Source organism: Aulonocara stuartgranti (assembly GCF_965226115.1).
Source record: "Aulonocara stuartgranti genome assembly, chromosome: 15".
Lineage (NCBI taxonomy): Eukaryota > Metazoa > Chordata > Actinopteri > Cichliformes > Cichlidae > Aulonocara > Aulonocara stuartgranti.
Window position 1 is genome coordinate 19,521,452 of NC_138951.1, and position 14,702 is coordinate 19,536,153.

The window sequence follows — 14,702 nt, forward strand, 5'->3', positions numbered from 1 at the left end:
TGTGCACCACTCACGTCAGCTAAGACATGAGTCTTAGCTGACATAAGTGGCACAGGGTCACCAACAGAGGACAGGAAAAACATTGCCGGTTCTGATGAGACTTGGTTTCTGCTGTAAGATTCAGATGGTAGGGTCAGAATTTGGCATAAACAACATGAAATCGTGGCTCAATCCTACTTTCAGACTGCTTCTGGTAATGTAAAGGCGTGGGCAAGTTCTGGGCGCATGACGCCTATTTCCAGCAGGATAACATCAAATGGCCTGGAATCTGATGTGGCAGAATGGGAGATCTGCGGCATGGACATACACCTGACAAACCCGGAGCAACTCTGACACTATCGTGTCAATATGGACCAAAATCTCAGAGGAACGTTTCGGGCACCTTGTTGAATCTGTGCCACGAAGAATCAAAGCAGTTCTAAAGACAAAAGAGGGTCCAACCCAGAACTAGCAAGGTGTACCTAATAAGGTTAAGGTGATCTAATACTTGCTCACAGTCCTTTCAGCACTGTCTTGTTTTCTTCTTAAATCCTTCTTAAATATGATTCTTTGAGTGTTTATATATAATGAAAATCTACTGATATATACAAATATCAGGATCTTTTACATTGAACTCAAAAAAAACAGAAGCGTGCAAATGTTACAACCCATAAATACACGAAACTATACAACAGTTTTAGCTGCTTGTATATACTGCTGGTTTAAAGACACTTTTGGAATTTGGTCTGATTTTTAAGTTTGTTTTATTTTATCCTTAAAAGTGAATTTGCCAACTGCAGTGTAGGGGTTATGGAAGATCTGAAAGCAGCACTAAGAAGTCATATTAGATTCACTGTTTCCTGTCTTTGTTAGAACAGAAAGAGGCTGTTTAATCACTCTAGCAGCTCCAGAACAGGACGATGTAGTGTAAACAAAGCTCAGCTGTGGTATTATCCGACCAGCCTTTGAGTTTTTATTGCTATTTATTGCTAATGTGGCTTCCAAACCTTTTATAATTGTGTGTGTTATGTGTGTGTGTTTAATTTATAATACCACTGTGTAGAATATTGCCACTGCAGTTACTGTAATTCGGTCTGATTCCATTCCCGTTTGTCACAGGGAGGAAACAGTCACCCCCGTCCACCGCAGAGGGCCTCTGAGCAGAGGAAAAATCCATGACAGCAGTTGTTAGTCCAGGCCAGCCCTCTTTCCTGAACTTCTGTACATTGACACGCTATAGGGAGCTGAATTCCTGCAAACACACCCCCACACACACGCACATTATTTCCTTTCAGGTCTGTTGTTTCTCCCTGACAGTGATGCATTCCAGACAAGCTCCAAGTTCAGTGCAATGTCACCCTGTTGGCTGCTGTTTGTTTAAGAGCTATTGTTTCATGTAGAGGTGCAAGTAATCCCTCTGCAGAAATCAAATCTGTTTAAACTTACTCTTGAACTGCTGTTTTAACAGCTTTTGCCATTTCATCAACTGTCACTTAGAACTTCTGTGGTTAAAAATATTTCATAATCTCAGCAGTGACAGCTTGTCCAATGTTCTGAAATGTACTTGTTTCCGAGTTAAATACACTCTTTTAATATATTTCTATTCTTCATGATGCTAAATCTTTCTAGTGTAGGGACACATGAGTATCTTAATAAGTTAATTTCTTAATGTTTTCATATATATCGCATACATTAATATATAATATATATATTGTATTGTATACCTATACTGACTGCTCGGTCTAGCAGGCGCAAAACACCAGCAAAACACCAGGTAGACTGAGCAGTCAGCTAAGTCTGCAAGACTAGGCTGACCAAGCTGTGTACTCTAAGTACAAGATCCATTGGGTTCTGGGGTCTATCACACCAGGCAAGACCCCAGGTGCAGGCAGTGTAAAGATGCCCCTGAGACAATTCAGCACATAACAGAAGGGTGCAAAATGATAGCAGCCAGGGCATACATGGAACACCATTACCAAGGAACATTTGTGCCGAGTGTGCCCTGGAAGTCCCGAGGTCAAAGTGGGCGACACCCCCTAGGGTGGTGGAGAATGACTGAGCTAAGATCCTGTAGGACTTCCAGATATAGAAAGACAAAATGGTAATGGCTATAGTGGTGGTAGAGAAGCAGAAGAAGACGGCCGTAGTAATCGATGTAGTGATACAGAATGGCAGCAACATCAGGAAGAAGGAACACAAGAAACTTAAGATCTCTGTCCAGAAGAGTGCAGTCCTGGGAACAGCTAAGATACTGTGCAGGACCCTCAAGCTCCCAGTCCTCACTGCTCAAGCTTGAGGGATAGACTGCCATATGTCTGTGTGTGTGTGTGTGTGTGTGTGTGTGTGTGTGTGTGTGTGTGTGTGTGTGTGTGTGTGCATGAAATGTATGTATTCGTTAAGCTTAACTAATTTCCTCAATAACAGTTGTTTTAGCGATTTATTGCATAATATCTCATATAGACACAGACCGATATACAAAATGCTTGAAATCTACAAAGAAAAATACAACTGAAAATTTTGAGGGAAAAAAGAAACAGAATAAAGCTCCTTTGGTAGCTTTTGTACTGCCAGCAGTGAGCTCAACATAAGCTGATATCTTTAGACCATTATTAGCTGGATCCAGTAAATGATGCAAACTCATTGTGCTTTTCGAAAGGCAGATTAACACCACCCTGCTGGTTACATGCCTCCCTAGGGGGTTGCAATCATATGCCTAATCCTTTGATCTCAAGAGGTAGTGATGATGATGATGATGGTGCTGCTGCTGCTGGTGGGAGCTTATAGAAGGACCTGTCTGTTTATAAAAACCCTGGACAAAACAGATTGTCTTTGATTGGTCTAAAAGGCTAAACTGTACAGCTGTGAACGATCAGCTGATGGCTAATTGTTGTAAGAGCAGGGTTTCGGGGAGGAGGACAATGAGGACAAGGTTTTCACAAAGACATCCTGTGTTGTCTCAAAGTTATTAAATATGAATATACAAATATGAAGCCTGATTTAATGGCTCTTAGCTTTCTTATAGCCTCAGTTTCCTGTTCTTAGCTGACAGTAGTGGCACCTGGTGTGGTCTTCTGCTACTGTAGCTCACCTGCTTCAAAAATTTGACATATTGTACATTCAGAGATGCTCTTCTGCATACTTTGATTGTAAGGAGTAATTAATGGAGTTTAAGTTGCTGTCTTCCTATGAGCTCCGTTCAGCCTATCTATGCTCCTCAGACTTTGACATCAATAAGACAGTTTCACTCAGAGAACTGCAGCTCACTGGACATTTTTCTTTTTCGGAGATGGTTGTGAGGGAAAATACCAGTAAACAGGCTGTTTCTGAAAAACCCAGAGCAGCCTGTCTGACACCAATAACCATTCCACATCCAAAGTTACTTAAATTGCTTTTCTCACACATTATGATGCTTTATTTAGCCAGCTTTAATCTGTCACATTTTAACAAGGATGTATGAATATTAGAAGGATCTAAAAATTGTGTTTGTTTGCTTATTTGTTCCCATTCTCCTGGTTATTTTTAATGATGTCCTCCATGCAGGGCTTAATATACTGGGAGTAGTGAATTCACATAGGTCTTTCATCTTACCTCGGCTACTAAATGTTATATGTTATAAACTAACATAAGGCTGATATCAGTCATTGTCACAAAACTTGAAGCAGAAAATATTTCTAAAAAATGTTTAATCTAAAGTAACTGTCGGGTCTATCAAAATACTTTCAAATTTAGCATACTTTGAATAGTTTTGAAAGTAAATGTGTAGCAGAACGTTAGAACCTCATACATATTCACTTTCTGTGCTATACAACGTGCCAAGAGAAGCACAAGTTATCATAAAATCAGCATTTTTGGGGGGCAACTTGCAAGCAAGTAAGTTCATGCACAATGAAGACCCTGACTGAGTCTCATAAGGGCATTTAACACTTTTAATGGTTATTATAAGAAGCACATTAGCAGAAGTAGAGAAAAGAATCTTAAGATTTCATTAATTTCAGTACAGCGAATAGGAATACAGGGCTTCAGGCTTCATCCATCTGCCTGTGTGTGTGTGTGTGTGTGTGTGTGTGTGTGTGTGTGTGTGTGTGTGTGTGTGTGTGTGTGTGTGTGTGTGTGTGTGTGTGTGTGGCACAGCACATGCTTCTTTCTTTCTTTCCGAGTAGCGTGTGTGATGCTTTTGTGCTGATTTCATGGTTATTGTTGTGTTATTGTTGTGATCGGGCTGCAGGCTGGGGGGTGGAAGTAAGGCCCACCATCTGTCCTTTATTCGCACTATTGTCTTTCACACACACTACTATCACGACCTTCAACCCCTCTGCCTACAATAGGTCACCTGGACACACTCTTCAAATAAACCAACGGGCAAACATTAAAGTTTAATGCTAAAAGAAAATTTGGAGTAGACATATTTACACACAATGTGTGATTTCTTTTTAAGTGTAGAAGCAATTTTTTACATATGTGAAATTTCTAAGATTTCTTTTTTCAAATTCAGGGGTAAGCAGTTGTTCAGTGTTTTTAATATAATCGCGCAATTTGTTGTATTAGAGTAGATTGTGTACAAATGTACATTTAAATGCCATCTCATCTCTTGTCTGTTTAAATTGTATTCTTTGTATCTGTTCAAAGATCTGTTCAATAAGATACACGATTTCCTATAAATATATGTGTTTTAAATAAAAGTCTGCATGTTTTATGCATATACGTGTTGGCAGGGAAACGCCCAGCAGCCACTGTGTTAAAGGACAGGAAGCGGATTTTACTATTCGGCCACAATCCGAGTTTGGACACTTTACAAGAATCACCAAAACATAACCAGAAGTTCTTTTCAAAGTAAAAGCCGGGGGACGTCGTATAGAAGTTTAATAGAATAGAAGAATGGAATCTCCTTCCACTGTCATTGGACATGTACAACGAAATTCTGGTAACGCCACACCAACTGTTCAAGGATTAAAAATATCAATTGTATGACAGCAAGAATAAATAGCAGACCAGAGGAGTATATACAAACAAGATGAATATATACAAAACTAGAAGGCATAAAATAGAGAGGCACACATTAGAGGACATGGTTGCAAAGTGCTTGAAAGTAGTGCAATGGAGAAATGGAGAAAACACCCATATGATTGTAATAGGATCTCTTAGAACAGCATTTAAACTTTGATTATTGTTCCACGTTTTTATTTTGTTTCAGTGCATGTGTTCTGTTGAGTTGTATGTTTGTAAAAGAAATACTTGCAGGAGTGATTTTTTTTTCTTGAGAATGGTATAAGATGTTATAATTATGATCCTAATTTATAACATAAGGGATACATCGTAATAAAAAAAAAGAGGTGTGAGATGCAAAGCATCCACCTGTGGGAGAATTCTGCAACAGAAAAAAGGTAGTACAAATATAACTTCTAGTAAAAGAAAGGCTTCTATTAATCCTGGTTCGAAGCAGGACAGCATGGTGGTGCAGTGGTTAGCACATTTCAGATATGTGGTTGACTCTTAAAGCCAGCTGTGAGTGCTTGCTCTCCTTGTGTCTAGCTTGTATTATCCAAGTGGTCTCCTCCCAAAGCACCAAAACATGCTTTTCATGTTAAATGATGTTTCTAGATTTATCAGTATCTAAAGGTTAAACCCTACAATGGACTGGCGATCTGGGATGAGAACGTGTTGCACCCAGTGACAGCTGGTATGGGTTCCAGCCCTTCTGCAACCCTGAATTGGATAAGTGAGCAAGAAGATGGATGGATATTACAAGGCAAAGTTTTCACGCTTCTCCTTATAATATTACGGGCAGAAAAAAGCCAGTATGCTTTAGCAATTATTGTTTCTGTTATTTTTGTTTTTCTCTCTTCCCACGTTCATCACACTTTTTTTAAGCTGATGTGATTTTATTTTGACGATCATACCGGAATTCCAGCGGCTTCACTCGGGATAACTGAACGTGGCGTCGTTGGCTACCCTGGGGTGAGAAAAGCACGGCTGTTGCTCGGTTTGTTCAGTGTGGGAGACTGCTGTGTGATAACAGTGTTTGTGGCGTCTTTGAACTGAAAAAAAAAACAGGACTTTATAGACACTAGCTCTCCCCGCTTCGTAACACATAAGACGATGAATGGTAAGTCAACGAACGGCACGCTGGGGGGAATGGCCTGCATCGAGGGTCTACCGCCGCTGCCGAAGAGCCTGAGCGGGTTGCTGAACTCAAGCGGCGGCTCCTGGAGAGAAATGGAGAGGATGTACGTGAAGAAAACCATGATCCAGGACGACCTGAGCAGAGGCAGGAACAATGCCGATAACCTGCTGGCCAACAAGCCGGCCAACCTCGATGCAGCACTGGCTCTGCTGCGAAAAGAGATGGTAACATTTTCAGTGTTTTCCTTTATTTGTCGACAGGAAAGTGGTCCGTTTACCACTGCTGGTTTAATCCTAGCGATTTACATTCACAACCATTCAACCAAAATCCCTAAAGAAACTGCAGAAGTTTTCTTTTTTCGGCTTTTGGACAAACTTGTGTGCATTTTAGCTGAGAAATTAAGACTTTTTGAAAACAATAGTCTTTTGATTGATTCGGCATACAAAATTAACCCGTTCTGCATTATATAAATAAATTATGAAGTTAAAAATATTGATTTATGTCCTGTCTGTTTGGGATTTTTGTTCAGTGAACATACAAATTATGTTCACTGTTCATTGTTATCACTTCTGTTAAGTGTGTTTTCTCCTTGCTCTGTTTATTAAAGACTCGCTAGTTAATTAACTTAACATGCCACCCAACCACCTAGAAGCACTTGAGGATAAAAACGAGATTTTTTTTAAATGGACTCTGGTGTTAATAACAGCCTATATAAGAAGAAGGAAAAAAGGGGATCAGGAACAGCTTTGCATTGGATGAGACAAATTAAGCCATTAGGCTTGTGCTGATTTGGATTCTAAGCTCATTTTAATACCTTTTAGCTTCAGTATAAAAGTTTCTATTGTGACATACAGAAACCAACACAAAATCCTTCAGTGAACTAATACCTGCTATCACATTTGCAGAGATGTAATCAGAGTGAAACTCTTACTGCACACTGTTTTACACTCCCTTGCCAGCAGCAAGGATTTTCATACTATCACCGGACCAGATTTCATTATTGAGGTAGATTCCCAGCAATCTTGGTTAATGCTTAACAATAGCTTGTTTTCTTATGTGAAGTCACGTAGCTGAAAGAGGTTAAACTGCTGCTGAAACTCTAGGCATTTGGATTTATTAATTTTTTTCCTAAATCTTTCTTTCCTAAATCCCACTGACTCTTTATGTCCTTTAGCCTTGGCAGAGTAGGTTCCTAATGTTAGCCTTATTGCTTTGCTGCTGTTAATGTATTACTGTGGGGTTGTTGTAGTTAATAAGTTGTCAGTGTCCTATATTTTTAAAGACTCTAAGCTTGTCCCTGTGCAGTTTTAAAGAGCACAGTGTTTGGTGTGCGTTTTAGCTGCCTGTGTTATGCTTGACCACTGAGTGTGCCGTGCCTCTAAGTTCAAACTGCACTGTCAGCTCAGCCGTGAGGTCAGCAGCAAAAATGCCCTTTACACACCATCATCGTGGCCTTGACACACCGATGTCACAGAGTCAGCTGAGGCCACAGGCGAGGATTATTTTTATTACTTTCTTCTCTTTTTGTTTCTTTGTTAGAGGTTAAATTTAGTGACTGTTTAGGTATTTTACTTGAATAATTCCTTTACAGTCACTCTTTTGTTGCTTATCTTTCTGTTTATGTGCTAAACGGTTGAGAAATAAATCAGATTTTCACTAATGCCAAGTTATTAAGGTGATTTGCCAGACAGATGTTTTTGGAGCTAAAACAATGAATTCATTCATCTATATTTTAAAAATAAATTGGCTATTATGCCGGTAAAAGCCCCACAGGCCCATTTTATTATTAAATGGGCCTGTGGGAACCCTGGAAGATTTACTTGCTATAGAAAGATCCTGGTTACTGAATGCTCAGAAGTATAAGACTGAGCTTTTATTTGTAGGCAATATTGGCCACTGAAGGATGGTTGGAGAGTTTAAGTGGTGCAACTGGTGTAAATTTCATCATTTAAAGGAAAACTTGCTAGGCTCCATGTTTGTGTCCTTACACCCAGCTTGTTGTGGCACTACACTATAAGGGCACCTGCTATGCATATGTCCGTGAAGTAATTTAGAAAATGAAAGCAGAGCCGCTTGTTCGTGGTTCCTGTAGCTGTTTGTGTTCATGTCAAGCGATTATAATCCCAGGTTATTAGACAAAATGACACGTTTAAAAAATTTGTAGAACATTATCTCTGGGTTTCTTAATTATTAAACTGTGAACAATTAAAAAGGCAACAAGCTGCTGAAAAATAATCTAATAAGCTAATGAGTTAGCTGCAGCTGTACTTCCCTGGGTTTTTTAATGCTAATCCCTATACTGCCCCCTGCAGGTGGGTTTGCGTCAGCAGGACATGTCCCTGCTGTGCCAGCTGTGGTCGCTCCACGAGTCCATCCAGGAGTACAAGGGGAGCTGCCAGGACCTTAGCGCAGCCTCCAGCCTCAGCATGATGGAGAATGGCTACTTTGACGAGGATGACGAGTATTACCCGGAGCCTGGTTCCACTCCCACCGGGGAACAGCCGGATGGAGACATTGGAGATGGGATGGCAACAATGGGGGCAGCCAAGAATGGGAGCGGCAGTGGCAAAGGGGACAGCTGGGACTCCTTTCGCGTTAACATCTGAGGCCTCGTTGTCAGCATTTTTCTTAGTGTGGATGCATATTTTTGGGTTGACAGACTGGATTAGGCTGGAGGAGAAACCTTTTTGGCCTCCAGGGAGTGAGTGGCTGGTGAGAGACAACAGACTATGGCGTCTCGTGGAACTGTAAAAATCCAGCTACCTTAAACACCTCCTCAGGTCTAACATCCGCCTGCTTGTGTTGCAGAACGTTGTTTCTGCAGCGTGACCAGGAGCTTCATCAAACTGCAGATCTGAGCGATCAGATATTTTGAGAAGTTACTCTCTTAACAACCTCTGAAACACTCAGGGGTTGGGATCAATTGTATCCAGCGACTCGATATAGTCAAAATTCGGCAATATACATATATATATATATATATACACACACTTCTTTTTGTAAACAGCTTTATTGCTGCTTCTATGTCCGTTTGTTTTGTTAGACAGTCACTTTCTTTTTGGCTGAACTTTTTTTTTTTTTTAATTTACATATACAAAAATATATGAACAAAGTTTTATTATTTATTATATAATATAAATAACAAAATATTTGCTTTCCTGTTACTCTGACATTTTCTACTGCACCATTCCTCAGCATTTACTGGTTGGAAGGAATCCCAGAAATCCAGAGCTTTGCAATCAGCATTGGTGCAAAAAGATGACTGACTCTGTGGACATATTAATGGAGACAGTGTGTGTGTTTCTTCTAAGTGGTGAAACCATTAATTTACATCAACCCCTTGGGGTCCAACCAGAAGTAGTAGTACGGAGAAAGAGATGAGGTCCTCATATCCACTGAGTTTGTGTGCAGGTATGAGGTCTTCACCGTCCTGCCTTTAGGTGGAGCAGATATCTGCTCAGGAAATGTGAAATCTTCAGAATGCTGGAAACAGTTTTAACTGTTTGCAGAGGTGAAAAACCCCAAGCCCAGCGTGCTGTGTTGCAGATATAGTGCTTCAGCACTTTACAGGCATATCAGACATGTCTCTGTTCTCAGACTTTGTAGTGTTCAGGACACATCTGCCTGAATTTAACTTTCTGCTTTAATATTATCTATCTTTAAGAAACATTTACTTAAAGATTAAAACAGAACTCAGTTTATTTCTGGATCTTGGTTTCATTGTATTTATCAATTTAAGTGGGGGTCCGCCCCAATCAAGGGTTGGCTGGTTCAAACACTGAACATTCAGATATTAGTTTCTTGAGGTCAGTATTAACATGAATAGAAATGCAAAGACTACCTAAGTTGAAACAAGAATTATTCTTCAAAATAATAGAATTATTCTATTATAGATGATAATGAGCATTAAAAGAAATTATGAAGCCACATACAAATATGGCCAAGAGCTGAGCTGTGATCTGGTAGCTGGAACATTTTTCATTATGGAAACAAAAAATAAAAAATCTACACATTTTCTCACTTTTTCATGGTGCAGTTTGTTTTTAGACACTTTTTTTTTTAAATGGGACCTATTGTGCTGATATCACTTCCATGCTGGCTTTGTATGATTCACAGTTTACAGTAATCTTTCTTTGAGTTTAAAAACAAACAAACAAAAAAAAAAACCCTTGCCCTTCATGGGGATTTCTTACTGACCTCCTTTTTTTATTGATTGATTTTGTTCCTTTTAGAAACATTTTTGCATAATAGGTCCCTTTTAACTTTTTCTGGTCCCAGTGGCCTTCAAATATCACCTACAGTGTAAATAAACATCTGTAGCTCTAGACCTAGTAGCAACTATCACATGAAAACCCGGTGCTTTATACTCTTATGCATCGAGATCTTAACCAATCTCATTTTAGCGTCATGTGCTCTGTTAAGTGTGACAGATGCCCGTGCAGGATTAAGCTCATTTTTAAGTCATCCTTGAGGAATATAAATCTGATTATATCAGCATTTGGTCATCTTTGCATACGTTATAGGGGCTCTTTAACGATCTCTGCTTCCATTACAATATGACGGTGGTCATTAATTAGATTGTAACAAAAAAAAGTGCTTTTGTTTTTGCTTTGGTTGGTTTTTTTTTTTAATCAGAAGAACTTGCCTTCATTGCCTCATCTATAATAAAAAAAACAACTAAGTTAAAATTCCTTCAATCTAAAATCTAAAATCTTGACTGTTTAAGACTTTTGGATGTGAAAATCCTCTTTGTAAACACATGAATGGTCTACTCAGGCTTCCTAAGTATCTAAACTCTGCAGCAAAGGTCTCAGCTCAGCCTGTAGCATACAACACAGCTACAGACACAGCACAGCAGCTGTGCTGTCAATCATAAATTGAGTTTCTGAACTCACCATCGCTTTGAGAAGATATCGAGGGTTCATCTTTGCACAAATGTGCTCATATTTCGTCACCTGTCTGTACGTCAGTCCGCTATTTGAACACAAACCAAAGAGAGTACGCCACTCAGCATTGTATTTGGTTGACGTTGCTGATGTAGGCGGGATCTGGCTATGTTGAACTTAAAACTTAACATCTGGTGTCTTGACGAATGTCGTTAGGAGTTTTTTGGAGCTGATGAATGAAGGACATTTGGTTGGCCTTTTGAACAGTTGGCCGCCTTCTTCCCCACTCAAAGACCAGCGTTTTCAGTTGACTGAATTAAAATGTCACCGACCAGTGAAAGTCTAGAGGATTGATTTATGACAAGTATGTGAAGAGTCAGATGTGTCACAATAACATGTGGATATGAAACCATGTTTCCGCAAGCACAGTAACCCTTGATCTTCTAACTTCTCTCTAAAATCTGTCGACATCAAGAGTTTCTGATTTAACCGGAGTAGTCTGACATTTTGGGAAAATGTTTCAGTTACATACTTCATCTGTTAAACGTAAAGTCAAACCAGCACAATCACCAGATGGGGAAGTAGCTAGCATTACTATGTCTTACTGCCTCCATTTCCCAGACATGGATTAAGCTGAGATAGACCATAAACTTTTTCCCCTGGAGGTCCTCCTAGGATTTAGTCTGGGAGGAGGTTTAATCCGTGTTGGAGAGTAACAAAATCCACTGGCAAGCACTTTTAAAGTTGCCACTTTGACATAGTTTTGTTATCCATATAACCTGGACCTGGTGTGTGAAGTAATTTTAAACATTACCATCACATGGGGACACAAAGTGAACAATGGTTGATTGTTTTTTGAGCAGGATGAAGTTTGGGGTGGAGCAAAGCTAAACTCTGTTGTCACCATAAAAGGATGCAAGTTCTCCTTGAGGTTTATCGTATTGCTTTTTTTCCTGATCTAAGCTTGGACAAACATTTTTTTGCCTCTTGCATATGTAACTACTCACTTTTATTCTGAACCTTTCCATAATGCATTTGCAACTTTCTGACTAGTCTTATTATTTAACAGAGTCCATTGACTTTGGTTCCAGTGTTCTGATAAGTTGAAATGATTGTTCTCTGTTTCTCTCTGTTGCTTTTTATGATCCACATTTAATGAAACTTAACTTTGTCTGTGAAGTACACCTGTATGCGACTGCTGCCAACATTTCTAGTCGGATTACACATTTAGGGTCAGGTAAAGCACCTGTTTTACTACTGCAGTCTACTGCTAATCTGAAGCCGAAAGCACGTTTGATTAAACGGTTTTAAACCACTGACGTTTAGGACACGAGTCACATCTTGATCCCAGGATTTCTATTGGATGTCTACCCAATTAGTGCCTTTTTATAAGATGTTCAAGATGGGAATGAACATATACCATAAGTCATATGAACTGATTGGCCTGTACTTTGGTTTTTAAAGCTGCTACATGTGGAATTTGAAACATAATGACTTTAGCAATCTCACAAAACTCATTCTGAAGCTGTGCCAGAAATAAATGAATGTCATGCTGACATGTCGCTCTCCTCCAACTCCAACGAGTCCCTAATTTGGATCTGTTGTTAATTATACTCTTCTCTGTCAAAAGATTGTTTGGAATTTTATTGGCAGGGATGCAGCTGTTGGGAACGGTGTACTGCTGACACCCACTGAAATTTGAGTTGCTCTAGCAAAAGTGAGACATCTCTCTTCCTGTTTTGGTTGATGCTTAGAAGAAATTGTACACCTCAAAATAAAAGGACCCTAATGTATGGCGGTTATTTCTTCAGAATACAACTTTAAAGTACACGTAGCAATTTTACCGTCAAGAACTTGTATCAGCCTTAAAGTCAGCTGAGGCATTTGCAAACCGAGCTAGGTGGTGCACTCCTCACTTGTTCTTCAAGTCTGTTTTTTGCACTTGTTTGTGCCTGTTGCTGTGTTAAATCCCCAAAAATACGACTACCTGACCCTCTTTGAGTTTGTCACTACTACACAGGTGCATGGTGCTCTTTGTACGCTTACACTATTGTAGCTTAACCCAGCACAAGAGAGCTAAGAAGAAGCTTTAAATTGAACACCAGCAAATTGTACTTAATATTGTACCGTTGCCACGTGTGTTGCCTGTTCTGTAGACTAAAATATGCCCCTTTTTCACATGATTATTGGATGTGTAACATGGAGATTTCATCTCAGGGTAAACTTTAAAAAAAATTGTTGGTTTTTTTTGGGTGGTTTTGACTCCTGACAAAATAGCATACTTCCCTTAAACAATGGCTCTCGAACTAAAGGTGAACAATGCTATGTCACACCCACTTACAGTGAGTCATAATTATGATTCAATGGTTTGGTGCAAGTCTCAAAATCAAAGGGCAAACTTTGCACCAACTTTGAACAATCAGGAGGCGAAGACGCCAAGTGCAAAACAACCACAAAAGCTTGACATAGTTTGACTTAAGTGCGGATTACCCCTGCAATCACGGTCACGCCTGAGCGTTCACACCCATGCTTTAGTGGTTGTGAAAAGCGTTTTGGAAAACCTAGTGAGGGTTGTGGCACTTGAATGGAGAATAACTTGAACATTACTTCCAATGAGGAAAAAAAATAGCTGAAGGTGTGTAATGTGTGTGCGCCTTTTCTGCAGCTGACCAAATCTGACCTGTGTCCAAACCTGGGTTTGAAAACATGATTGAGCCAAGACAGTTCATTATTTTACAAGTGACATGTTTATCAGTAGGCCTGAGTATGCAGATGTAACCTATTGAGGAAATCAGAGAAGTAAATGCAATTTCATTCGTGTTTGTTCTTTATATCTCTTATTGTAATCGTTCATTAACTTGCTTTAGTGAAAAGAAGGATTTTATGTATTGTTTTTTTTTGAATAAGTAACATTTGGAGAACACGTGAAGGCTGTGTTGCCGCCATCTATCATTCCTCCTGTTCTCTTATCCATGAATGACCACACTGCTGTTTGTTTGGACAGTACTCTCTCATAGTTATACTGTTATGAATTTAATAAAGCGGTTCTGTACTTTTCAGGTTTTTAGAGTGATGTTTTTTTTATGAGGGAAATATTGATCGTGCCTTCAGACTTCTAAATTAAACTGACATGAATAGCAGATCAACAATTAAAGCACAGTTATGTTTTAGTAGAATTTAATTTGATACTTTGGGGAGATATGAGATCTATGGGTATATTAATGATTGTACCAGATCCAATGACATCCTCTCCAGGTGTTTCTGAGATAAAGCATTCATAAGGATTGTGAAAGTGAGCTTATAGGAACCACGTCCTTAGTTCCATGACACAAGTGGCTGTAGATATTATGCTCTTGGTTGTGTTTTCTATCGATCTCTATTTTCATCTTATAACTGAAAAACATCTGGAGAGCATTTCATTACATCTGGAATAAACGTTCACTTGGACGCAAAAATCAACAGGTCAGGTTCATCAAAGGTCAAATCTCTCTCATTTTTAAGTTATTTCCCAGGCCCACCTAGAGGGATTTATGTATATTTTTTTAACATCCAGCCCAAAAGTTAATTTGGACTTGGGGCTGAACTGATTAGATTTTGGTCATCAAATTTTACTATGACCTCACTCCCGAGTGCAACTAGAGAGAATTTCAGTACATTTGGAACAAATGATTTTGGAAGTAAAGGTTCGGATATTTCACCTTCTTAATCTACTTACT

General features: G+C 39.3%; 1 protein-coding gene across 1 annotated transcript; it reads left to right on the forward strand.

The window, feature by feature from the left end:
• Positions 1 to 5,878: 5,878 nt before the first annotated feature.
• fam89a (family with sequence similarity 89 member A) lies at positions 5,879 to 14,043 on the forward strand. The gene is made up of 2 exons (XM_082504442.1): positions 5,879 to 6,324; positions 8,413 to 14,043. The coding sequence occupies exons 1-2, from the start codon at positions 6,076 to 6,078 to the stop codon at positions 8,704 to 8,706; spliced, it is 543 nt and encodes a 180-aa protein (XP_082360568.1). The 5' UTR covers positions 5,879 to 6,075; the 3' UTR covers positions 8,707 to 14,043.
• Positions 14,044 to 14,702: the final 659 nt, after the last annotated feature.

Bases quoted from the DNA above. Each gene is read 5' to 3' on its own strand.
- fam89a (XM_082504442.1), top strand. From the start codon at position 6,076: ATGAATGGTAAGTCAACGAACGGCACGCTGGGGGGAATGGCCTGCATC. The intron at 6,325-8,412 runs GTAACATTTTCA...TGCCCCCTGCAG, and splicing joins CTCTGCTGCGAAAAGAGATG to GTGGGTTTGCGTCAGCAGGA.